This window comes from Myotis yumanensis, unplaced genomic scaffold, assembly GCF_028538775.1.
Source record: "Myotis yumanensis isolate MYYU_CA2020_CCGP unplaced genomic scaffold, mMyoYum1.0.hap1 SCAF_2, whole genome shotgun sequence".
Lineage (NCBI taxonomy): Eukaryota > Metazoa > Chordata > Mammalia > Chiroptera > Vespertilionidae > Myotis > Myotis yumanensis.
In genome coordinates this window covers 93,533,489-93,559,590 of record NW_027223753.1, presented here as the reverse complement: position 1 = coordinate 93,559,590, position 26,102 = coordinate 93,533,489, and the positions used below count along the sequence as shown (strand labels likewise).

The following is a 26,102-nucleotide window of genomic DNA, read 5'->3' as shown; positions in this document are numbered from 1 at the left end:
GTCTAAGTGTGGCTTCTTTTTATTTCTCTGATTTGGGTTACATTTTATTTTTGCCTGTGGACTCTCCTCTTTTATCAGTTCTAAAAAACAGTCTTGCCTGTTTCTTTCAAGTCTTGCATGCCTGCATTCTGCTTCTCTCCTACTTTTCTGGGACTGGCTGGACTTTGTAGACCTTGTCTTTTCATCTTCCCTACCTCCTGTTCATCTTCCTATCTCTCGGTGTGGTGTTCTGCATAATTTTTTAAACTTTCTCTTTTAAGTTTATTCTCTAGCTTCGTAAAGATTCTGATTGTTTTGGGATCTCGATTAGGAGTGAGTATTTGCTTATTCTTACTCTGGGAACCACAGGAAAGACCAGTGAGCGTCATTGAGAATGCTTCCTCCACAAAGCATGTGCATTCGCTACTCGTGGGAACCACAGGTCGGACCAGGCGGGCCAGTTTCATTTCAGCCAACCCAGGAGTCTCAGGTTCAGCTCCACCCTCCCAACCCCAGCTAATAGTCACATTTCCCCAAAAACAGCCCTTTGAGTAGTCTTACCACTCTTTGTTCTATTTTCAGGGTTCACTTTCTCTTACACATACACATATATACTCATATACATTCATACTCTAGTTCATTAATTACTACAACTCCAACAATGCAGCAAAAACAAACATTTTAAAGATCTAGTTGTTTCACTGTAAGAGGACCTTTCAGAGGGTATGGTCTGCTGTATAGCCCCCCAAAAAAAATCTACAGGGAATATTTTTTAAATTTCTTTTTAAAGCCTTCCCCACCCCCCTTTTCTTCTGGTAATCACCATACTGTTGTATGTGTCTATGAGTTGTTTTGTTTTTTATTACTTAATCCCTTCACCTTTTTCACCCAGCCCCGCAACCCCCCACTCCTCTGACAGCTGACAGTCTGTTCTCTGTATCTATGAGTCTGTTCCTATTTTATTAGTTTATTTTGTTCATTAGATTCCACATATGAGTGAAATCATATGGTACTTGTCTTTCTTGGCTAGCTTATTCCACTTAGCATAATACTTTCCAGGTCCATCCATGCTATTGCAAAGGGTAAGATTTCCTTCTTTTTTATGGCTGAGTAGATCCCATGTACAGGGAATTTTTTTCTTTATTGTTCAGATTATTACAGTTGTTCCTCTTTTTTCCCCCCCTTAGCTCCCCTCCACCTGGTTCCCACCCCACTCCAGGCCTTCTCCCCCACCCCCCCACTGACCTCGTCCATAGGTATAAGCTCTTTGTCCAATCTTTTTCCACACCCCCCACAACCCCTTCCCCCTGAGAATTGTCAGTCTGCTCCTTTCCATGCTCCTGATTCTATTACATTCACCAGTTTCTTCTGTTCATCAGGTTTTTTATTCATTTGATTGTTAGGTTCACTTGTTGATAGATATGTATTTGTTGTCACTTTGTTGTTCTTAATTTTTTATCTTTACCCTTTTCTTCTTCCTCCTCTTCGTAGAGGATACCCTTCAGCATTTCATATAATACTGGTTTGGTGGTGATGAACTCCTTTAGCTTTTTCTTGTCTGTGAAGCTCTTTATCTGACCTTCAATTCTGAATGATAGCTTTGCTGGGTAGAGTAATCTTGGTTGTAGGTTCTTGCTATTCATCACTTTGTATATTTCTTACTACTCCCTTCTGGCCTGCATAGTTTCTGTTGAGAAATCAGCTGACGGTCGTATGGGTACTCACTTGTAGGTAACTAACTGTTTTTCTCTTGCTGCTTTTAAGATTCTCTCTTTGTCTTTTGCTCTTGGCATTTTAATTGTGGTGTGTCTTGGTGTGGTCCTCTTTGGATTCCTCTTGTTTGGGGTTCTCTGCGCTTCCTGGACTTGAAAGTCTATTTCTTTCACCAGGTAGGGGAATTTTTCTGTCATTATTTCTTCAAATAGGTTTTCAACATCTTGCTCTCTCTTCTTCTGGCACCCCCATAATTCAGATATTGGTATGCTTGAAGTTGTCCCAGAGGCTCCTTACACTATCTTCATATTTTTGGATTCTTTTTTCTTTTTGATTTTCAGGTTGGGTATTTTTTGCTTCTTCGTATTTCAAATCTTTGCCTTGATTCTTGGGATCCTCTAGTCTGCTGTTGGATCTCTGTATATTATTCTTTAATTCAGTCAGTGTATGCTTAATTTCTGATTGGTCCTTTTTCATATCCTTAAGGGTCTTACTAAATTTCTTGGAGGTTTCTAGAAGATTCTTGAGTAACCTTATAACTGTGGTTTTGAACTCTATATCCAGTATTTTGCTTTCATCCATTTCTTTCATTTGTGACTGGTTTCTTTGTCTCTGCATTTTGGCTGCTTCCCTGTGTTTGTTTCTATGTACTGGGTAGCTGCTAAGTCTCCTTGAGTTGATAGAGTGGCCTTGTGTGGTAGGTGTCCTATAGGGCCCAGTGGCTCAGCCTCCCCAGTCACCTGAGGTGGATGTTCTTGATGCACACCTTTGTGGGCTGTTTGCACAGTCTTGTTGTAGTTAACCCTTGATTGCTGTTGGTATCACTGGGAGGAATTGACCTCCAGGCCAATTGACTGTGATGACTAGCTGTGTCTACATTGGAAGATCTGTTGCACAGGAGACACCCTTATGGAGCAGGACTTGCTTCAGTGGGGCTTTGGTGCTCACTGAGTCTGCCCCTTGAGTGTGTCTCTTATGGATGTGAAGAGTTGTAATCTGGTATGGTCTCACTCTGACCACTTGGTACACTGGCTCTTGGATCTCCAAGGAGGTGCAAGGTCAGCCACTGTCTGGGACCGCCTAGCACAGTGGTCGGCAAACTCATTAGTCAACAGAGCCAAATATCAACAGTACAACGATTGAAATTTCTTTTGAGAGCCAAATTTTTTAAACTTAAACTATATAGGTAGGTGCATTGTTATTAACTTAATTAGGGTACTCTTAAGGCTTAGGAAGAGCCACACTCAAGGGGCCAAAAAGCCGCATGTGGCTCAAGAGCCACAGTTTGCCTACCATGGGCCTAGCAGGAGCTACAGAGACATCTGCAGATTCCTCCTCTTTGTATGGGGTTTGGAAATGCCCAGACAAGGTCCAGCTGTGAAGCAAGGCAGGCTGCTGCTGCCAGCCTTGGGTCTTCTTTTGGAAGCTCTGGGGCTCTCTGACCCAGCTGCAGTTTAACAGGTTTTAGACGAAGGGAGCACGGGCCATTCATATGCAAAAGCCAATGCACAGCTTGGGTGGGGTTGTAAACTGGGTGGGGCGGGGTCTCTGGGAATCACCAGGGCGGAACAAACAGCAATGGCTGCTAGTCAGCCCTGCGCCTGAGAGGTCCCTGGGTCTCAGCGGCCCATGCCCCCATGCAGGAACAATGATCGCTGTGAGCACCTCTGAGAGATAGCTGTCCTCGCGTTCCTGTCCCAATGCCAGACAGTCCAGTTTCTCCTCGTATGTGTCTGGGTCCCCCCGAGTCTCGCCAGTAACGAGTTCAGAGCAAGCGGAAGCTTGTATCTCCCACCGGTTAAAAGAGCAGCACATGCAGGTGCCAGCACTTTCCACGCTCCGCACCTCCTACCAGTCTCAATGCGCTTTCTTCACCTCTCTAGTTGTGGAACTTCCACTCAGCCAGCTTTCCCACGGTTCTGGGTGGTAGTTGTTCTGCCTTTTAGTTGTTATTTTGATGTGGTTGTGAGAGGCAGCAAGTATAGGTGTTCACCTGTGCCGCCATCGTGGTTCTCTCTGTACAGGGAATTTTTTTTTTTTTTTTTTTTTTTATATATTTTATTGATTTTTTACAGAGAGGAAGGGAGAGAGACAGAGAGTTAGAAACATCGATGAGAGAGAAACATTGATTAGCTGCCTCCTGCACATCTCCCACTGGGGATGTGCCCGCAACCCAGGTACATGCCCTTGACCGGAATCGAACCCGGGACCTTTCAGTCCGCAGGTCGACGCTCTATCCACTGAGCCAAACCGGTTTCGGCTGTACAGGGAATTTTTAACTGGCCATCTTCACATGATCTTGCTAGTACCTCTCTCCATCCACTTCCCCTCTCCTCCCCCCTTTCAACTTTCCTTTTTCTTCTTCCCAAATCTCCTCCCACCTCTTAGTTTTTAGGTTCCTCTCTACAGCCGTCTCTGGAGTCTTTTCACTTTTGCACAGAGAATTTCTACCTCCAGATTTAAACCAATCAGCAGAACAAAGGCAGGCTCTAGAACAGGACCTTCCCTCCTTAGAAGGCAGTTATAGCTGTAAGTAGCAGTTTCCCCCATTTCATTACTTCCATTCACTGAGTATATATTGGGCGTCTGCCAGGTCTGAGTGCTAAGATCTTGTTCAATGTGAATTCTCATTATTAGTGTTGGCTTGTCTTCAAGGTGCATCTTGTAGCAGGAGTGCTGTATTAAAAGCTCTAGGTGAGCAATATTTGATATGCTCAGGAGGATTAGAATCTGTATCTCAGTGTATTTAAAGAATTATAGAAAAGATTAGGCTACGTAATTAAATGTGTTTATTTATTTTAAAGGTGGTTTTTAACTATTATTTCCTTTTGTAATAGTGAATCATCTGCAGTATAGTTTGAAGTTAGTATTCAGCCTTTTACACCCATATTTCTTCAGTAGCAGGAATTAGAATAAAAAATGTGTGTGCATTTCTCAATGTACATAAACACAATTCAGAAAAACACCCTCTTTTGTAAATAACATCACCCTTACTCAGATAACCCTAATTAGAGGAATATCTTTCAATTGTATACCTTTAACAGAAAGCATTAACTGCAGATCTGATTTCACTCACTTGGTAAGAATTTATTGTTGCTTATTTTGACCAAGCACTGGTCCAGGCCCTGGGGGTACAGTGGGGGACAAAACAAAGCAGAGTGCCTTACACTGGGGCTTACATCCTAGTTGGGAGACAGACACTCAGCCATGGACACAGAAAAACTGCAAAGAAGTGGTAAGTGCTAAGTGGAGTAGGTGGAGGGAGGCTGGTCGGAAGGGGAGGCCTCGCTGACCCAGATGGAGTGAGGAATGAGCCATTCAGGAACGTGGGGAAGCGTTCTTGGCGATAGAGAGCAGACAGTGGCTCTGAGCTGGACTGTGCTTGGAATATTTACAGATAAACTTTATGACACTAAACCTATCCTTCCTTGTTCACATTACTATTTTTCAGGTATCCGAGATGTTTCTAAGTGGAGCGAGAAAGCAAAAAAGCCTCTAGAAACCCTATATGGGTATGACTACTTTGCAAAAACCTGTGAAAAGTGGGTGGATGGCATAAAACAGTTTAAACATCTTCCGGATGGTAGGTTACATGAACTATTTAATGGTTCCTTTGCTGATTATAGAGGTGGCCTGAGTTCCTCCCTGATGTTCCAGAATCCCTCAGGGATGAATGCATTCGCCCACGATCCTTACCCACTGACGTAGGAACAGAGGGTACTGGTGACTGTGTACATGCAAGTTCTTAGTATTAAATCCACTTCAGCTAGACAGAGTGTCTATAGTATAAAGGTCTTTAATCACAGTCTGTTCTTTCTTCCTCAAAATAATTATCCAGAAGCCTCCAAGAATCTTTATTTCTAACTTCAGAATGAGGAATTGGAACACAAACAAGCTGCAGCACATACCACGTTTTTTTCTCTTTGCCCATTTGGATGAGTTACCCCAGGACAAGGAAGGAGGGACTTTCAGTCGTGACCGGCAGCCTCTGCAGAATTAGCATGAGGAAGAGTGTTCAGTTCTTCTCCCATCTTCAGAACTAAGTTATATGACTTTAGCCCTAATCGATGTCTTCCTGTCTTTATCTGAAAAATTAATGATTTCCAATTACAGTAAGAATTGACATCTTTAAGTGAAATTCTAAATTAAAGTGTTTTGTATAGATATTTACATTTGTAATTTCTCGTTTTTCTTTTTTTTAATTGCTGAAAGAATAGAGAATAGCTAAGATCTAATCTTAGGGCACATTCAGTATAAAATCATTGTTATTGAAGTTCGGGCCAATTTGATCTCTTAAGTAATAATTTCCAGAATGAGTCATCTGTCAAAACTTTCACAATGAAAAGGACATTTGGAAATGTTACTTTCTTGGCTTTAGTTCAAAACAGCCAGTATCTCCTGTTCGAAAGCACTATCCACTCATAGAAGCAGGTCCTTGAAATCTGTTCCCCAGCTCTGATAGCAAACAAAAGCGCTGTACAACAACGTCTGAGACAGTTCTCCGCTAAAGAAGGCGCCTGTGCATGCAGACTTCTATGCTTTCTTGAAGAGAGTAGTGAAAAGGTAGAATTTCTCAAAGGTAGAAGCAGAATTACATGAGCAGTTCAAAAATATGTCCTGTACATATTAAAATTAAAAACTGCTGCTCTGCAAAAGGTACTGTCAGAAAAATGGAAGGACAAGCCACAGACTAGAAGGAAATATGTGCAAAAGACCCATGTGCAAAAGAACTTTACCCAAAATATACAAAGAACTCTTAAAAGTGAACAATGAGAAAACAATCCAATTAAAAGCTGGGCCAAACAACAGTGTGATCCCCTCTTCACCTATTGAACAGCCACCAGAGGGATGCTGGGACAGTGCAAATGCTCTGTGTGCTGCCATACTGGACATGTCATTATGCATTTGTCCACACCCATCGTTTGATCAACACCACGCACGAGCCCTAAGGAAAACTGTGGACTTTGGGCGAAAATGATATGTCAGTGGAGGCTCATTCACTGTAAAAATGTACCACTCAGGGATGTTGATATGGGGGAGGCCATGTGTGAAGGCAGGGGAGTTGTGGGGAATCTCTGTCCCTTTCCCTCAGTTTTGCTGTAAACTTAAAACTCTAAACAGTAAAATCTATCTTTAAAAAAGAAAAAGGGAGTGAAAAAAATCTCATAAGATGGAGCATCTAGCAGTGTATATCAACTATGTTATGGCAAGATTGTTAATAAACTACTCATCCCCTTTCTGTACTAATTTGACAAGAGCCCTTTTTCATGGTTGTACAATCAAGTTTATGGACGCTCAGACTAGCATGGGGATTAATTGCACAGATGTGGAGTTAGGCAGGCCTGAGTGTGAATTCTGGTTTTGACGCTTGGCTTGCTGTTAGAATGGATGCCGGCACATCATTTTGCTTCTCTAAGCTGCAGCTTCCTGTCTGAGAACTGGAGATGCTAATAACTACCTCATACAGTTGTTTTGAGGACTGAATGAGTTATATATGTTCAGCTTTGGTCCGCTCCCAAGTACAGAGGAAGTGCTTAATAAAAGTACTTGATTTACGTACTAAATGAGTTAAGACGTAACTACCATGTGTTTTGTGGGTATTAAATAATTTGAACAGTTCCTAACAGACAATGAGCACTCAGTAATAGCACTTTAATTATCTGAGTATACAGTTGGCAGGTGCGTGTCATCCCAGGGGCAGGTGAGGGAAGCGTCGGTGACCTAGAGAAGTATTTCCCTGGTCCACCCCCCGACTGAGAGGAGGGGAGAGGCAGGTGCCCAGACAGCACCCCGGGCTGCCCCCCAGCTTCTTGGAGCCGCAGAGCTTTCTGCTTGGCACAGGCTGAGGAAGGGAAGAGGGAGGTGCTGGCTTTGTGAAGCCACTGCTGGTGCCAGAAACTGAGCTCTGGCTTCTCTTCCTGGCCTCTTGGCCACCCAGGGAACTGGGGTTAATCCTGTTTGACCAGAGGAGAAGGCTGAAGCTCAAAGTGGCTGAGGAGCCATTGAGACTGCAGGGGGGTGGAGGGGGGGCGAGGCAGGGGCTGGAGCCCAGGCTGTGCCATATTTGCCTCAGAAATGTTGTTAAAAGTGGGAGTGAGGAGCTTATCATCTCTCAAAAGTCGGTCAGTCAGAATGTCAAAGGCAGGAGGGATGAGAGAAGCTGTGTAAATTGTAAGTTCACTGTCAAGTATATAGGCTTTGAGGGCTAACTGGGACCCCAAGGACCACCTAAGCCATTGTATCACAGCAGATGCTTTTCAGACGCCAAGCACCTACCATGGTTTTGCAAACTGGGAACTGCCGCTATGTAATATAAAGAGTTGTGGGCTTTTGTTTGTTTTTCTTACTGTTTTACATGGATGATGCATTTAAATCAGGCAAAACTGTTTGCTACTAGAGCTTTAAAAGAAAAGAAGAGAAAAAACAAAAACACCCAGCAGAGAAACAGAAAAGGAAACCCAAAGAATGTCAGAGCTGGAAGGCACCTCAGACCGCATCTAATTTAAACCACTGATTTTACAGACGGGACCCTGGGTCCTAAGACCGGCCTGACTTGCCCAGCTCTCGCTTCGCTTACGCTTGTGGAGTGGTCGCATTAAAGCCCACTCTGGTGCGTTTGTGTTTCAGGTAATATCTGTCGGCACTTGCTGCCCCTGGTTCAGTGCCCCACCTTAATCGTGCATGGTGAGAAGGACCCCCTAGTCCCGCGTTTTCATGCTGACTTCATCCACCAGCACGTGAGAGGGTCACGGTAAGTCCAGTCTCCGCGTCAGCATCCGGTGCCTCCGGGCTGTGGAGGAACCGGCAGAGCTGCAGTAAGGAGAGACGGGAAGGCTCCCCACCCCCACGTTACCAGTGTCCATAAACAGTACCAATGTCTACGGGGCGCCCGGGAAACAGGGGCAGCAGGAGCCCTGGTGTGGGCAACCAGTAATCGCCAGGAAGGGAATCTCAGGTACAAGTCTCTTTGCTATGAAGGCAACTGTGCTGAAGCATACCAAGTTCTGTACCACAGGTGATAGGTTAGGTTTAGAGCAATCATTGTGAACTAAAGCAATTTTATACAATTTGGGAATTTTCAGGCTAGTGTGTCATCATTACCCAATAAAGAAAATCAGTAAAATCAGAAGGAAACAAATCGCCTTTTGCTTGCCACCCAATTCTTTCACATTAGCATTTTTGTGTTTCTCCTCCCCGCCCCCCACATCGAAATAATCACATTCTATATTCAACTCTGATGCTGCTTTTTTTCCACTTAAAATTATGTTGTAAACTGTTCATGTTATTTCAGCCTTAAATATGTACATACCAGACATAAACCTGTTATTCAGCATTATAAATACCAACATATGCCCAACCACGCTGGTGGTGTACTGGGTTAGACAGCAGATAGGTGTTGCTTGTCCTTTGCATTCTGGTTTCTGCCAACCGGGTTTGGGATTCAGGAACGTTGTAAGCTATGTCAGCAAAAATGATGTTCTTCAGTTCCCTACATTTTTGTATGGAGTGAATACAAATTTATCTTTTATTTATTTATTTATTTATTTATTTATTTATTTTTACCTGGCGACCGTTATGCTAACTGAAATAAGCCAGTCAGAGAAAGACAAGTATCATATGATTTCACTTATATGTGGAATGAACAAACTGAACTACCAAGCAAAATAGAGACAGACTCATGGATAGAGAGTAGGCAGACAGCTCTGGTAAAGGGTAGGAGATGAGGGGGGAGGACTGAGCAAAAAAAAAAAAAAGAGAGAGAGAGAGAACTCATGGACACGGACAACAGTGTGGAGATTGTGGGAGGCAGTGGGTTGAGGAGGAGAAGAGGGTGGGTGAGGGCATAGAGGGGATAAATGGTGATGGGAAAATTAAATTTAAAAAATGTATTTGATTTGAAAAAAAGATAAATTTATATTTTAAATATTTTGGCTGGCACAGGAGCCAGCTTTTGCCAGCCAAAATCTACAGCCCACTCTGTCAAGATGAAAGTTCAAAGTGGAATGAACTCAGTATTTCCCTTACATGCAATGGATGCATATCCTGAAGGAGAAAATGAAGTGTGACTAGAAGATAGTGATCTAATTTTTTTTTAAAGCAAACATACTGGAAAATAAACATCCAATGAGCCTCCACCACTTCACAGACTATATGTCAACTTCAATGGTACTGTCATTACTCAGGGCACCTTTGGGACTCTGTGGAATTTTTTGAAACTGGCTTTTATTAGCAGCCTAAGAAAATCCTTCCCTGCTCATTCGCTCTCTCCTTTTGTCCTTTCCTTCCTCCCACTTTGTTCCTTCCTCTCATTCTCCCTCTGTCCCTCTCTCCTTTCCCTCCATGAGCCAACTTCTGATGCCTGCTGTGGGCCAGCGCTGCCCTGGGAGCGCCCACAGTTCAGCAGGGAAAGTGATTCAGAAACCATTCCACTGCTTCCTAATCACACTATTTATTCCGCGCTATATTTTAACAAACAAATTTCTAAGAGAACTTTTTTTGTTTGTTTGGGGGTTCTTTTGTTTTTGTTTTTTGTTTGTTTTGAATCATATATGATTGTTTATTCCAGCAGTATGGGAGAGCAGCAGGTCATCCTCAAAAATCTGCTCTGCAGCCCCCCATAAGCCAGCTGCTTATATAGGTAGGACAAGGGTTGCATGGGGAAGTAGGAGGCTGGGGTGGGACTCCATTGTTTGGGCAACAAGGTTGTTAATCTTTCCATGATAATAGGCAGTTCTTGAATGAGAATGGTTCCAAGGTTGACATACAACTCCCAGCCAGGTCAGAATGTCCTTTCTTTAACCAACACAAGGCAATCGTGGTTAACAGAGCATGATTAACATTTCCCATAACCATAGCTAGTCCCCAATATTCTATTTTTGCCCCTAACGTTTCCCCACTGCTATTTCTATCATCTCATATCTATTAGCTTAGTTTTAGATGAAAAGTCTCATCCTGCTGGACTGCATCTGCTTCTGCCTTGAAAGTAGTTCCCAGGGATGGATCTCAGAGAACTTTTAAATGTGGGGGCAATAAATAATTACCATAAACCTGTATAATGTCTATATTTATATAGCATTTTATATTTTAAAAGGCATTTTATATACAAAATCTAATTATACTTTACAACTAACTTATGGAAAAGAAATATTGTCCCCATTTTACAAATAAGAATATCAAGGCTGAGATGCTAAGTAATCGTCTAAGGTTGCATAGCCAATTAAAGACAAATTCTATAGTTTTTCTCCTAATATAGTGCTTTTCCCCACAGCACAGCTGCTTCTCATAAACATTCTCTTATTTTAATATGATGGTAAGATGCCTGGATTATATACTTGCTGCTCTGGTAAATTGTTTTCTACCTTCAGAAATGACAGGTTTTTGTATGCTGACTCTCATAGTAAATGCACGTGTTCCCTTGGACAGCCAGGTTCAATAAAGGTCAGTCTGCAAGGAAGTTTAATGTAGGAATTCTATTCCAGACCCGTGTCCTAACAGGATACATCAATATGAGAGAAAAATATTCCCTTACTGTTCTGGTGTTGTTTCAGAGACTATTTTATGGAAGATCATTTTTCTTAAAGCAACATTCTTTGGAACAAATCCATTGAAGGTAAAGTGTTATTAGCGGTGATTATCTAAAGCTAGCTTGCAGTTTACACCTACTCCCTTCCTCTGCTGAAACAGCCCTTGATGTTGGACATGAATTTGCCTAGGATGGATGTGGTTTGTTTTGAACCCCATAAAAGGAAGGTGGATTCCTTGAGCACCAAAGTCATACTGTGGTTCTGTACACCATGCCACTTGACAACAGGTGTAGCAACTCAGAGTATAGCAAGCTCCAGGGAACTTAGTGTTTTATTACCTTGTCAGGTACTTAAAGACACAGTCCTTCAAAGATGTTACCAACAAATAAATATCAAATATGAAACCAATGCCTTTTTCTCTTCAGAAAGAGGTTAATGAAGGGTGGGGTTGTTCAGCAGGCCTGCGTCTTGCTTAGGCTAATGTCTTTCTCTTTGCTCTCTTTGTGGGAGAACAGTGATAGAATCTCTTGGAAGCAAAGAGGCTTTAGAGATCATTCAAGCTCACCAGTTTTAATATTTGTTTTTAGGCAGTTGAACCCTTTCTCCCAACAAATCTTATGCATAAGTCCAAGATATGAACATAAAATAGGAGCCGGTCTGACCACAATAGTGGTGGGGAGCAGACCTGCTCCTTTGGTCTCCAGTCCTGCCCCAGTCCCTGTGCATCCCTGCTTGTCCGGCCCTCCCTCCGAGACAGGAAAGCACTGACACCGCTCACCACCTGTCTAGCTAGTCAGCCTCTGCTTGGGCGTCTCCTGTTCCCAGACAGGCATCACCCATGAGGCCAGCCCCAGCTCGTTTTCAAAGTATTTGCATTGAGGAGAGGCTGGCATCAGACTCTTTGGAGTTGGGGTGATGGGCCCCAGGAGGCAGTGTGGCTCAGACCTCTCAGAAGAGGTGATGACTCCACAGCTTGTTGAACTGTGTCTGCTCATTATGTGTATTAGTCTGCCAGGGCTGCCAAAACGAATGCCAGAGACTGGGAGGCTTAGATAATAGAAGTTTATTTCCTCACAGTCTGAGATCAAAGTGTCAGTAGGGTTGGTTTCCTCTGAGGCCTCTCTCCATGGCTTGTAGACTGCCGTTTTCTCCCTATGTCCTCACATGGTCTTCCCTCTGTGCCTGTCTGTGTCCTGATCTTCTTTTCTTATAAGGACACCAGCCATATTAGTGTGAGCCCTAATTACCTCATTTTAACTTAATTACCTCTTTAAAGACGTATATCCAAATAAGGTCACACTGTGCTGGGGGCTAGGACTTCAACATACAATTTTGGGAGGATGCAGTTCAGTCCATAATAGTCTGTTTCTGAGGAGGTGCTCAGATCTCAGGAATTGGAGGCCAGCAGAGGTCAGGATCTGAAACCTGGATTTGAGACCCAGTTGCAAGTGACCAGCAGTTTGCCTGGTCCTGCTCTAGCCCTCACCCCTTCACTGCCTGGCCAAGTGTACTCATCCTTCAGTCTTCTCCTCCTCCTCTATCTCCAATTACTCATCTGCCTGAGGCCATACAGCTCCTTATTTATACCTTCATACAGCGGTGAACATGTGAATTTCATTTTCCTCCTGTTGAGCATGTCAACACCTATCCGAGGATGCAGTCTAGTACATGTTGAAAGAAAGAGAATGTGGGAGCAGCAGAGGCATATAGGGCCAAGCCTCTGTGGATGGCCAGTGGTCACCGACTGGTGACTCAGGGCCAAAAAGCATGGTATGGATTCCAACTTCATGTTCTGGGCTGAGGCCAGAGAGCCAGGTCAGATGGGAAAGAATGAGGAGGAACATCCACGTGCGCAGAGTGGCGCCTGCGGCCAGTGTCAGCCAAAGGGGAGCAGTGGGGAACGGAGTCCTGCCAGGAGAGCAGACTGGGTATCTGGGATCCAGAGAAACACTCATAGCGATGTTGGTGAGGAGCAGGAATGGGGGAGGGAGGGAGTGCTGGCTCAGTCACTTACTTAGGCAGTGTACATGGATTTCTGTGCCTGTTTCCTTATAAGTAAAATGAGGATGATAGCTATCATTCAAAATATTTTTTGAGGAATGAGTGAACATTTTACAACACACAGTGGCTGCCACTTTTGTGGGTGGGAGGCTGGTGTGGGTGCAGGTGATCAGGGGTCCCTGGAGACACCAGGGAATAGCTCGATAGCAGGTGAGAGGCAGGTTGTCCTCTGTCCATGTTCAGCACCATTATTAGTCTAGGTGTGTGGGGGTGTTAGTTGGCTCACACAGTGGGGAGGCCGAGAAGTCCAAGATCTTCTGTCAGCAAGCTGGAGTGAGTTAGGAAGGTGGGGGCCCGGGAGAGAAGAGGTGTGGTTCCAGTCTGACTCTGAAGGCCTGAAGAGCAGAAGAGCTGACTCTGAAGGTGTGAACAGCCGATAGCCCAGTTCAAAGGCAGTTGGGCAGGAGCCTACTTTGGTTTTCCATTAAAACAAAAATACTCAGACTTACTGGAGACTCTGTGTGTTCATAATTTAGATTTTATCATATCAACGTGGAAAAGAATGCTACAGCACATTATTTACAGTCTTGTTCATATCTGTAGCTCTCAGAGCTTGATTTGAAAGCTGTAGAAGGTTGGACTGAGGAAAGGATGGTAGATGCGCAGCATCCTTTCTCCTTGTTCCCTGGCTATAAAGAGATCCTGGAAGGACTGTATCAGGCAGAAGTAAACTGACCACTGGACTTATACTATGAGGTTAGACATTTTAATTTCTCAAAAGATCTAGAATCGCATCTTTTTCTAAAAGTGCCAAATGCAACAAGGAACCTGTCCCAGCAAAGAGGAACTCCTGTGTACCGTCTCAGGGGTCCTTCAACTCCAGCTGAACCATGTGTGAGGTGGGGGGATTTCCTCCTGACTTTTCTGAGGGATGTGATAGTTGGAAACACTCTCCATGGAGCATGTGATTGGATCCTTTTGTTATTTGGGTGAGAACCTAGGCCGGCAGTGGAGTTGCTGCGTTGCCTGGACAGCTCTAGGTACTGCCTGGCAGGGTGCTATTCCCAAAGACAAGCATACAGAGGCCTCAGGTCCAGGGACTTGGTTCAGACCTAAAGGAGGCGCATTAAAGAATTTGAAATGACCCCCAGAAGGTCTCAAGGAGAAGAGCAGTTTTTTTTACAGCCTCATCTGTCTGTCTATCCATCCATAATTCAGTGCAGTTCTGAATGTAGGTGCCTCAGATCTACCATATTCTTAATGAAGGAGACTTGTTTTTATTTCCCTGAGACCTAGAGATTACTATAAGAAGAATTCAGACAGTAATGAGGTGAAAAAGAAGAGATTCACTGCTGGTGTCTCTCCTTCCTCATTAGGGGTGCTGAGTGAATGAATCACAGAAATGGGGAAGAGCACATGATAACCAGCATGGCTATCCACAAAGGAGGACTTGCAAGTTGGGCAGATTGGGGTCTTTGCTTCTGAATCCAACTCAGCACACATTAGAGGATGCAGTTTAGCCTAGACATGTCCTTCCTGACCTTTCAGCATCCTTAGCAGCTGGTTCCTTCTGTCTCCTAAAAACTGAGGCCTTGAGCATCCCTACGAGCCCTTCCTTTGTATGGGGCAACTGGGATCCTATCTTTGGGGTTGGTGTAGTTTGCCCTTCTTTACTGAACAGCATTATAACTGAATTTGGAATGTTCTAGTTACTGTAAATGGTCTTAACTTTCCTAAGAGCTTCGGAAAGATGCCAACAATGTATCCTTCCTCCTTTCTAGTAAATGGCCTTAATCATCTTGGTACCCCCACCCCCATGTGGTTGAGCTGCAAGGACAGCTCTGTTTCGCAGGACCTTTTCACAAGTTCTCCCAGTGATCACTGCATCCCGAGAGCTCTCAGACCTCAGGTGCTGACAGACCAGAGAATTAGGCAATTTGGGAACTGGTGTTTTGTCCCTGTATAGTCCTATTAATGCCCAATTGTCATTGTGGGCAGAACAACTCAATTGTGTGCTTATATCCTAGAAGCTTTCGTTTGTTTAAAACTTTTATTTCTGTGCTTTTATAGCCAAGAAACAAAATGTAGAACTCAGAGAAGGCTTCCTTTATTAAAGAAATTGCCAGCCAGCCACATCTGACCACAACCCTATTGAAAGGAAGGAGCCATACTAGGACAGGGAGGATTGCCACAAAAGACAGGTAGTGACAACTGCTGCACAGGGTTCCATGCAGGCTGCCACCACCCGCACAACCCTGAGGAACACTACTCACCCTCCGTCCAGTGGCTTGTGTTTAGGGTTACTCACTTCTCCCAAAATGGCCAATTTGGAACCTTGAACAACTCTGGAGGTGGCTGAATTGACTTGGGTTTTCCCACTACATAGATGCCCCAAGCAGCGCACCTGTCCTCATTCAGCGGCTCCTGGACACTATATTTTATCATCTTTCTAACCTCGTTAAAATCAACCATATTGCTAGTAAATTTCTTTATTTTTATTTTTTAGATAACCAAATCCTATGCCCCTCTCAGTCAGGTTCTGTTAAACCATCTGTTATGGGATATAATTCCAAATACAGCGTGTGTGCTCTGTTACTGGGAGTCAGCCTCAGGGGCAGTCATACACTCCAGAAGGCTTTCACTGTAAGTCTATACTCAGGAAAGTGTACTGTGTATCTTACATCTTCTCCCCAATAGTAGTCAGGAAAAAATGCAGCAGGTTTTACTATAGATTTTCAGGTAATGTTGGGGCGGGTAAGAGGTTTTAAATGCTGTGCCATTAAACATAGGCTTTTTATCTTTAGGTTGCATCTGATGCCAGAAGGCAAACACAACCTCCATTTACGTTTTGCAAATGAATTCAACAAGTTAGTAGAAGACTTCTTACAATGAAAGTGTCCGAGAATCTGAGCTGGGCTGCCTGGGCTTCAGCTGCTGCTGCCTCTGCAACCCACCCTGTGGCACACCTCCCTGCACCTGCCCTCCAGTTTCCAGCTCCTTCTTCCACTACTTCTTAACATTAAGTTGTGAATTTCTGCCATTGTCTTAAATAAGTTCCTGTCATGATTTACTTTATTTGCGAATAAATCTTAGATGAGCATTTGTAGTGCTCCTGACTACTATTTTAGGGCACCTTGAACTCATGCTGTACTTTTTATCTGAGAGGTACAAGGGGTCAGTAGTCCTTTTAGTTGTATTATCACTTTGTGTAGAGGAAGTTCATAGAAGAAAGTCCTTGCCTAAGGTCCGGGTTGCTCTAACTCCAACAAAGGGAAGAAAGTCTGCTTTATCCTCAAATCCCCATTCACTCCCTTACCTTTGCTGGATTCCTTTACTTTAATACTTTGAACCAGTGAAGATGGAAAAATATTTTTTATCTCTTTATTAAAAGAACTATTAAAACATTAAATACAAATTCTATTTTGTTAAAATTACTAAACCCAAAAACAGTCAAAAATGTAGTGAAAAAATAAAAATAAAGAAACCACAAGATTTTGGACACATGCGTTTTAATTAGTATAGTATATACCTTAATTTTTAGAGGCGTGCCACATTAGTATATCAACAGTGCGAATTTCTGACAGAGGCAAAACTGAGCACCATAGATACAAATAGAAAGACCATGCTTCACTGAGGACAACAGAAATTCACTGACGTGGCACGGTGTCTCTGACAAGTTCTTAAGCCTCTTCCTCGACCTCCTCCTCCTCGAACTCTCCCTGCTCATCAGCCGTGGCGTCCTGGTACTGCTGGTACTCAGACACCAGGTCGTTCATGTTGCTCTCGGCCTCGGTGAACTCCATCTCGTCCATGCCCTCGCCCGTGTACCAGTGCAGGAAGGCCTTGCGCCGGAACATGGCCGTGAACTGCTCCGAGATGCGCTTGAACAGCTCCTGGATGGCCGTGCTGTTGCCGATGAAGGTGGCCGACATCTTGAGGCCCCGCGGCGGGATGTCGCACACGGCCGTCTTCACGTTGTTGGGGATCCACTCCACGAAGTAGCTGCTGTTCTTGTTCTGCACGTTGAGCATCTGCTCGTCCACCTCCTTCATGGACATGCGGCCCCGGAAGATGGCGGCCACCGTCAGGTAGCGGCCGTGGCGCGGGTCGCACGCGGCCATCATGTTCTTGGAGTCGAACATCTGCTGGGTGAGCTCGGGCACCGTCAGGGCGCGGTACTGCTGGCTGCCCCGGCTGGTCAGCGGCGCGAAGCCGGGCATGAAGAAGTGCAGGCGGGGGAAGGGCACCATGTTCACGGCCAGCTTGCGCAGGTCCGCGTTCAGCTGGCCCGGGAAGCGCAGGCAGGTGGTCACCCCGCTCATGGTGGCGGACACCAGGTGGTTGAGGTCCCCGTACGTGGGCGTGGTCAGTTTCAGGGTGCGGAAGCAGATGTCGTACAGGGCCTCGTTGTCGATGCAGTAGGTCTCATCTGTGTTCTCCACCAGCTGGTGCACGGACAGCGTGGCGTTGTAGGGCTCCACCACCGTGTCCGACACCTTGGGCGAGGGCATCACGCTGAAGGTGTTCATGATGCGGTCTGGGTACTCCTCCCGGATCTTGCTGATGAGCAGCGTGCCCATCCCCGACCCGGTGCCACCCCCCAGCGAGTGTGTCAGCTGGAAGCCCTGCAGACAGTCACAGCTTTCTGACTCCTTCCTCACCACGTCCAGGACTGAGTCTACCAGTTCAGCGCCCTCTGTGTAGTGGCCTTTTGCCCAGTTGTTCCCGGCCCCGCTCTGGCCTGCCAGAGAGAAAGGACAGTATTAGACAGGGAACCATAAGGAATTCAGAGTTCTGCCGTTTTGACTCTGCACTAGATGCCTTTCCTTATCTACGAAAATTTCTCTATATCAGTGACCTTGAAAAACACTGGAGGTCATAATAAAATGAGTTTAGTTCAAACGAGGTTATTAGTTGAACAAAACTATTTCTTAAGGACAGAGAATTTAAGAATGACAACATTATATAAAACTTAAATTAAGGCTCAGTTGGTTGGAACTTTGTCCCTTATACCCTGTCAGGGCACACACCTAGGTTTTGGGTTCAATCCCTTGTTGGGGGCGCATATGGGATGCAATGGATTGGTGTTTCTCTCTCACATCCATGTTCCTCTCTCAAATCAATAAAAACATTATCCTCAGATGAGGATTTTAAAAAAACAACAAAAAACTTAGCCAGACTAAGGTGGTTCAGTGGTTGAGCATCAACCTATGAGCCAAAAGGTCATGGTTCAATTCCGGGTTAGGGCACATGCCCAGGTTTAGGGCTCGATCCCCAGTGTGGGGCATGCAAGAGGCAGCCAATCAATGATTCTCTCTCATCATTTATGTTTCTCTCTCTCTCGCTCTCTTCCTCCCTGAAATCAATAAAAATATATTTAAAATAAAAATACTTAAAGCCCCGGGTATCTAACAGTGGACAATCAATTGTAGGGTGGGATGTGGCCCCAGGGTGACTTGTCCTCTAGCATAACTGTGGTCTTGGGGTTTGGACACCCTGACTTTTCCTCCCTGAAGATAACATGTGGGCCTCAGTTGTATTTAAGCTCCAGGACCAGATAAGCAACCAATGCAGTCACAGCTGATCTCAGGACCAGCTGCATTGAATAATGACCCCCTGCCCTGGTGCCCACCAGTCAGTGGAAACCACAACTCTGAAAGGACACACCTGGAAAGCTGCTGAATATTCTACTGAGATTTACCCCTGGGACTTCTCCTAAAATCCTCACCCTTAAAACCCTTAGGATGGAGGACCCAGTGTGCAGTCCCTCAAGGGAGCGCCCCCTGCACTGTCTTTCTCTTTCCTTCCCTCTCCCGCCTCCAGGCACTTTACCATTAGCTTCCTCACTTCCAAGCTCTAAGGGCCCTTCCTTTACCTGAATAACTTGTTTCCTAAGCCAATTCCTTTTGGGAATTACTTTTAATACCTCTATAATTTACCTAATAAATGTTCTCTTATTCCCGCCCCCCCCAAAATAAAAATAAAAACAACAACAACAACACTTAAGTTAGGCCCCATTACCAGGCAAGAGCAAAGGCACAATGAGATCAGAGGAGAACACAGGCTCTAAGCAGGTGCTCACTCCTGTGCCTTTGCTTCCTAGAGTGGCCGCCTACTGTGAGGGGCCCTCTGAACTTACCAATAGCCTAGTAACTTCCACTGGAAGCTTGTTCATCGCCTTCATTCCTTACCCCTCACAGGCTGCTCTGTTGTTCAGGGACTACCTACCACAGCCCCTGTAGGCTGACAGTGCTCTTAGAGCCATCTGGACAGTCACGGCCCGTGGACTGGGTGGAATGAGGCCACGACTCAGGGCTGTCTGTGGACACATAGCGTCCACCTTGGCACTCAACACGAAAAACTCTGATTTCCACAGTGTTTAGGAAGAAGACTCCCTGAGCCAGTTCCCACTGATCACGACAACATACCAAACACGAAGTTGTCAGGCCTGAAGATCTGGCCGAATGGTCCAGACCTGACCGAGTCCATCGTGCCCGGCTCCAGGTCCACCAGGATGGCCCGAGGTACGTACTTGTTACCTGCGGGGAGGAAAAGCTGGACTTAGATCTGCGGTGGCAAAGGAATCAGACAAGCTGGTGCTCTCTGCGCCTTTCACAACAGAGTTCACTGGAGCTCATTCCAGCGTGTGACACAAAAGGACAAGAATAGGGGAGCATTGCTGCTTCATAAAGGAACCACTGAGCAAGCTTGGCCATGGCAAACATGCAGGGTCTTAAGGAACTGTAGTGTGTTCTTTAGCAGCTGACATTTTAAATGAATGCAAGAGCATTTCTCTGTCATTGGTATGTTCCTAGTGCATTGCATCTGCCCCAGTATGGAAAGCAAGGTTGGAAGAAAAGCAAAAAACATTCAGATAATCACCAGCAGCTTCATTGTAGTACACATTGATTCTCTCCAGCTGCAGCTCGCTGTCTCCATGGTAACTGCCAGTGGGGTCGATCCCATGCTCATCACTGATGACCTCCCAAAACTGGAAATTTAAATTTAAAAAAATCACATGATGGCCTGGCTTCCTAAACATCAATAAGGACGCCCTTTTCTTCTCTGGTGCCCTTGGGGCAGCGGCCATGGTGGTCAGATGGTCAAGGAGTCCCAGACAGACCAGGTAGCTGAGCACCCCTGTCCCTCCAGCAGAGACTGCTGAGGGGCTTGGAAACCAGCAGAGCATGGGCCATGTGATGGGGATAGACTGAAGAGCTGGGAGGGGCCTGAGGAAGAGGGTGGGCACAGCAGGTCTCCTGGAGGAGCTGGGGAGGCTGGCACCCCCAGGCAGGGCTGAAGTCCCAGCGTCCAGGCTGATGTATGGGTCTTGGCAAGACCCAGACCCAATTGGATCCCACCCTGTGGCTGCGTTGGGAATCAATGTCTCCTGGCACAAGCCCCACCCAGCCCTCCAAGTGTGCAGTTTTATGCCCCTGGCATCCATACTGGCCTCTGGCCACTGAGCTCATGGGGACTGGGTGGAGAGGGAAAGGGAGGAGTCTGGAGACAGGGCTGGGGCAGTGAGAGGAGGTGATCCCTGGTGAGAGCGCAGATTCCATTGTGAACTGGGAGCAGGAAGGGCGGCACGGCGGGTCGGGTCGGGGAGCGGATGGCTGGCTGGGTCGGAGGCCCTTGGTGCTGGGTCTGGGCTCCCTCCGAGGACCAGGCAGACCCGTGGGTGCGATCGACCAGGGAAGACCAGCCGGCGGGCAGGGCTCTGGCACCGGGAGGCTGGGTGGGAACATGGCGGTTCCGACAGAGACCTGTCCTCCCTCAGATGCCGCCCACACCCCCGCACCACGCCGCTCCGGCCTCGCCCACTGGGGTAAGGCAGCCCCAGTTCCGTCACCTGCCGCCTGGGAGCCAGGAAGCCAGGAAGCCAGACTGGCATTTATTACCATGCAGAAGGTGCTCGGATTGGGGAAATGACCTAACATTCCGTCTCTGTATCCCAACAAGTAGTCTGCATAACATCTGTCACCTCAATGACACTGCAATTTTTTCATTCAAACTATAGACAAAAATATCCCAATTAAATTCCACATGAGGCCTCTGGATTGGTACGGCCGCGGCCTCTATCCAAATTTCAGAGACTAATACACCCAGAGAAATGCCAATTTCACGCAGCTGAAAGTCGGTTCCGAGGAAATTTCAAAGGGCCTCGATTAAAGGCACTTGCAGCTGCGTCACGGGTGATCGCAGCAGGTGATGCGGCTTCCGGAGCCCGCGGGCTGCCGCCCGGAAAATGCGCCGCTGGCCCGGCGGGTACTCCAGAGACCCGCTGCCACCCCGGCCCGCACCCTCGGGGCCCGCTGCCACCCCCGGCCCGGTTCGCTCCCTCGGGACCCGCTGCCACCCACGGGGTCCGCCGCCCCCTCCAGGCCCCTTCTTCGGGGACGCGCCCACCTTGGCGCCGATCTGGTTGCCGCACTGGCCCGCCTGGATGTGCACGATCTCGCGCATGGTGCCGGCTGCGGAGCGGGTGGAGGCGCTGGACCTCGGGACTGGGAGCGCGGCGGGACCGGGTACTGGAGCCCTGAAACCTGCGGGTGCGCCTGGGCTCCACCTTTTATGCCGAAGGACCCGCCCGGCCTGCGCTGACGTAATTGGGGGGCGGACCTGCGGGGGGCGGCGCGCCCGAGACTGCGGCACCGCGAGGGGGAGCCGGGGCGCGGTGCGAGGTGCCGGGGTCCGGCTGGTCGTAGCGCCCACAGGGTACACGAAAGGAACCCAGACCCGGCACCCCAGGGCCTCCGATCCAGCCAGCCGTCCGCTCCCCGACCCCGGGGCCGCCATACCCTGCACTGGGTTATTCAGGAAAGCCGAATCCCCACCCCTCCGGGTCCCTGAGGGGCGTTGGAGACCTGGGTCCTGGGACCCGGAGGACTGGCTGCCTCCAAACAGGGTCCTTGCCTCCCGGGCGGGGGAGGGCGAGAGGCACCCAGCACCCTTGTGGAGTGGGGAGCCCAGAATTTACAGTGAAGTCTACAGCGGCTCGCTGAGGTTTCCAGCGTCCTGAGCCTCGTTCTCTTTCGATTCCGGTGGTGGTGGTGGTGGCGGGGGGCGGGGCGGGGGGGGGGGGGGGGTGACAGAGGGGGATTCGTGGCGATTATGAACCCAGGGGGCCTGCAAGTGGGGAGGAGTGGGTGTTCCCGGTGAGAACGATGGGCAGGCAGCTGGCTTCAAGGAAAACAAGGAGGGAGGGTGGGCGGCTCCCCCCTTCTGCGTGTCAGGAAGGTGGTCGGTTTGGGAGGGGCTAGGAAAAGGGACGCAGTGCCGGATTTGTCTGCTTTGGGTCTTGGGTCCTTGTAAAGGCCACTTACGTGTGGAAAATTATGCGAGCGTGTGTGGCAGAGAGAGGGGGAAGGGGATGGCTTCAGCAAAAGTACGAGTGCCTTACATACACGGTGTCACCTCATCCTCACCGCAAAATCTTACAGGTCTGGGCAGTCCAGGCCCGGCGCCACCAGCCACGTGTGAATATAGAACACGTGAAACGTGGGTAGTCTGAACTGATGTGCTTTCAGTGTGAAATACCCAGAGGATCCCATGGATTCCATAAGTTAAAAGAACGTGAAACGCTCCATTACTGATGTTGTATATTAATTACATATCAAAATATTTTGGATATATTTTGAAATTAATTTCACTTGTTTCTGTTAACTGTTTAAGTAACTTCTAGACTAGCAGTGGCTACTAGAACATTGTAAATGACCTATGTGGTTCACATTGTATTCCTATTGAACAGCACTATTCTGGAGCCAACTATCCCGATGTCAGAGCTCAGGAAGGAGGCTGACAGAGCTGAGTAGCCAGAAAGCTAGTAAATGAAGGCACCTAGACGCCTTCTACAAAGAGAAGGCCCCCGGTGAGTGTTAAAGGTTTGGTTAGGGTGAGGTATGGCCCAACCTAATTCTTCTCGAAGATGATCTTAACAGTGGGCCAGCTGAGCAGGGACCTGGGACTGCTTTTGTTTCTCAGCACATCCTCCTTTTCATTATAGCCGGTTTCTCCAACTATAAAATGTTGATAATTTTAGGAGTCCCGAAGCCAGCTTTGTGAGCAGGAAATGAACAGCTCTATATGAAAGCGGGTCGAGTTTCTGGAACAAAAATACCCTATAAAACCCGAGGTGATGCTGTCATAAATACTAAGCCTATTTGTCATGTTACTAGTGAGCATATATCTGAGGTGCGTGGGCAAAATCATGGCTTTATCACCCTGCTTTAGGAAGCTGGTCTTTCAGGGTGCCCCCACCACACAGGCAGGCACCTGGGGCCTCCTCTCAGGGTGGGAGGGGTTTCCCAGACTTTCTCCTTCTCTTTCCCCTCCCCACATGGCTGGGGCCCCAGTAGAGCACATCCCACAAGTGCTGTTCCCAGGTTCCTAGGGTTGGGCCTCCACCTGCTCTCCACCTTTATCGCCAACTCACAGGTCTTGGGCTCTTCACGGCCAGCTGGAGTCTTCCAGAGCCTCTCCAGAGAATGGCCTGCTCCAGTAACTTCACTGATTACACAGTTCCACAAAGCCTTTCTGGAGATAATTACCTCTTGGCCTTTGTTGTTTCAACCATGGTATGCCAAAGAAGAGAGATGATAAGACCAGGAAGGGATGCTATTGGGGATGTGAGGACTCTAACAGGTGGGCATCTCTTTACCTGTGGAAGTGTAGATCACCCTGTGGAGTGTGCCCACTTGGCTGCATCCTGATTGGGTTGTTAAGCAAGTCACCTAACCTCTCAGAGCCTCTCTTACTGGTCTGAAATTTGGAAATCGGTTGTATTATGTTGTGAAGATGAGAGACAGTGTCTGTGAACTGGACCTTTAGTGTACATGCGGTCAATAAGTAAGTAGTCAATAAGTAAGTGACTTTTCTTACAGCAGGGCCTCTGTGGGTTACTGGCAGCCAATGTTCTTCCCAAGGCTGCCTTCTCCTGCCCCAACCTTCTTACTTGTTTGCCCATGCCTCCTCCAACACCTGCCCCTGATGTCAGAGAACCGTGGGAGGCAGTTAGACAGACCTGAGCAGAGCAAGGATGATGGGCCAGGTACAGAAGGTCACCAAGGCAGAAAGCTCTGGGTGCCTAGCAACAGGCAAATTTGGGAAAACAAGGACCTCACCCCCAAGGTAACCTTTCCTCCCCTAGTGTATCACGTAACCTCTCTGTGTTCCAAGTGCCTCATCTGTCATGTGGTTTGGACCCCCTGACCTTTCATATCGCTGGTCATGAGGTTCGGACCCTCCCCTGACCTTCCCTCCCCTGGCATGTCACTAGTCACATGGTAGACCCCTTCAGAGGAGGAACAAGGGCCGAAGAGTGGCCTCATTCAACTCCCATGTAGGCCTTTGCTGGACCCCTCCCTTCAGCATTAACCCCTAGGCCTCAGTTGTGTTTCAGCTCCAGGCCCAGAAAAGTAGCAAAACAAGACAAGTGATGCGGTAGCTGAGATCAGGACCAGCTGCATTGACTAATGACCTCTGCCCTGGGCCCACCAATCAGCAGAGACCATGACCCTGAAAGGACACACCTGGAAAGCTGATGAATACTCTATTGGGATCCTCCCCTGAGACCTCCAGGTACATACCCTCAAGAAGGATGGCCCAGTGCCCTCTCCCTCCCTGGCGCACACCTTCCCCCACATCTTCCCCCCATGCTTTACCTTTACCTTTCTCTTTCCTAAGCTCCAAGGGCTCATCGTTGGCCTCTGTAATTTGTTTCCTGAGCTCACACCCAGCTAGCTCACTTCCTACTTCTGTAACTTTCTAAATAAACTTCCTCTTACCATTTGAGTCTTGTATCTGAATTATTTCTTAGCCAGAACTCAAGAACTGAGATCTCTGAACTCAGGTCCAGTCGCCGGTGACATTCTGGTGGTTTCACCACCAACAGAAGCACACAAGCAGGTTTTTAAATAATGCCTGCCCACCCTAAGCTGGCTCATCCGAGGGGTGGGAGCTCCTGCTCCCCTCCACCTGTGGGCAGGCCAACCACCAGGCCATGCCATCGCAATGCTATTCTGCACAGCACATACAGAGAATAGCAGGAAATTGGGCCTACCCGTGCCCTGACCAGAATCAAACCATGGCCTCCTGGTTCATAGGTCGACACTCAACCACTGAGCCACACAGGCCAGCTGTTTGTTCCTTTTTAATATAAGTTCAATTATTTTTGCCTTCAACATTAAGAATGTAAAAATACTATATTTTATTATGCCATGATTTAAATCAGACGTGATCTTACAAACTCTCAGAAATAAGTAATCTTCTCTGAACTGCTGCTATTTTCCTGTAATCTGTAGTGTGTGGGCCATATCAAATTCTCAGGGCATACTGTCCCTGTTTAACTAGCCAAGGCTGTTCACATTACTGGACTAAACCCCGCTCCCCCGACCCCCATTCAGCCCACTCCACGTTCCCACAGGCCCTGGACAAAGTTGGTGCAAATCTTGACTATGCCACTAGCTATGTGACCCAGACAAGTTACTTAACCTCTGTGTGCTCCAATTGCCTCATTTGTAACGTGGGAATAACAATAGTAACTGCCTCCTGGGGCTGTTACAAGGATCGAATGGATATTTGAAAGAAAGCACCTGAGCCATGGTGTTGCATAAATTTTAGCTGTTACAATTGGTCTTACTATTTCCTTGCTTCCTTCCTGCTCTCCCTTCTCCCCACCCCTTCCCCAGTCTTTCCCTCCCTCCCCACTTCAGGAGCTCTTCCCCTTGAAGCAGGGCTCAGCTCTAAAGTCATTTCCTCTGTGATGCTCCCTCCTCTGTGCCCATAACATTGTGTACACACCTCGGTATTGTGATTCTGGCCCCTGGTCCATGAGGTTGTCCACAGCAAGGAAACGAACCAGCATCACAACTCGCAATGCTCTTT

At 47.1% G+C, this 26,102-nt stretch overlaps 2 protein-coding genes across 6 annotated transcripts in view; one reads left to right on the top strand and one right to left on the bottom strand.

The window, feature by feature from the left end:
* BPHL (biphenyl hydrolase like) overlaps positions 1-16,317 on the top strand; it is a 36,757-nt gene extending 20,440 nt beyond the window's left edge. For 2 of the 5 annotated variants that reach the window (XM_070405805.1, XM_070405804.1), the window contains exons 5-7: positions 5,144-5,275; positions 8,320-8,443; positions 16,022-16,317. In XM_070405805.1, the coding sequence (XP_070261906.1) occupies positions 5,144-5,275; positions 8,320-8,443; positions 16,022-16,109 (344 nt within the window). In that variant the 3' untranslated portion in view covers positions 16,110-16,317. Of the gene's footprint in view, positions 1-5,143; positions 5,276-8,319; positions 8,444-10,258; positions 10,331-15,287; positions 15,411-16,021 lie in introns of those variants that run through there. The other 3 variants (XM_070405809.1, XM_070405808.1, XM_070405806.1) reach the window with 3 other exon arrangements.
* Positions 16,318-16,709: 392 nt separating this feature from the next.
* LOC139003669 (tubulin beta-2B chain-like) lies at positions 16,710-21,774 on the bottom strand. The gene is made up of 4 exons (XM_070405810.1): positions 21,627-21,774; positions 20,100-20,208; positions 19,646-19,756; positions 16,710-17,958 (listed from the first exon to the last, which is right to left on the bottom strand). Exons 1-4 carry the CDS (start codon positions 21,681-21,683, stop codon positions 16,898-16,900), a joined length of 1,338 nt encoding a protein of 445 aa, XP_070261911.1. The 5' UTR covers positions 21,684-21,774; the 3' UTR covers positions 16,710-16,897.
* Positions 21,775-26,102: the final 4,328 nt, after the last annotated feature.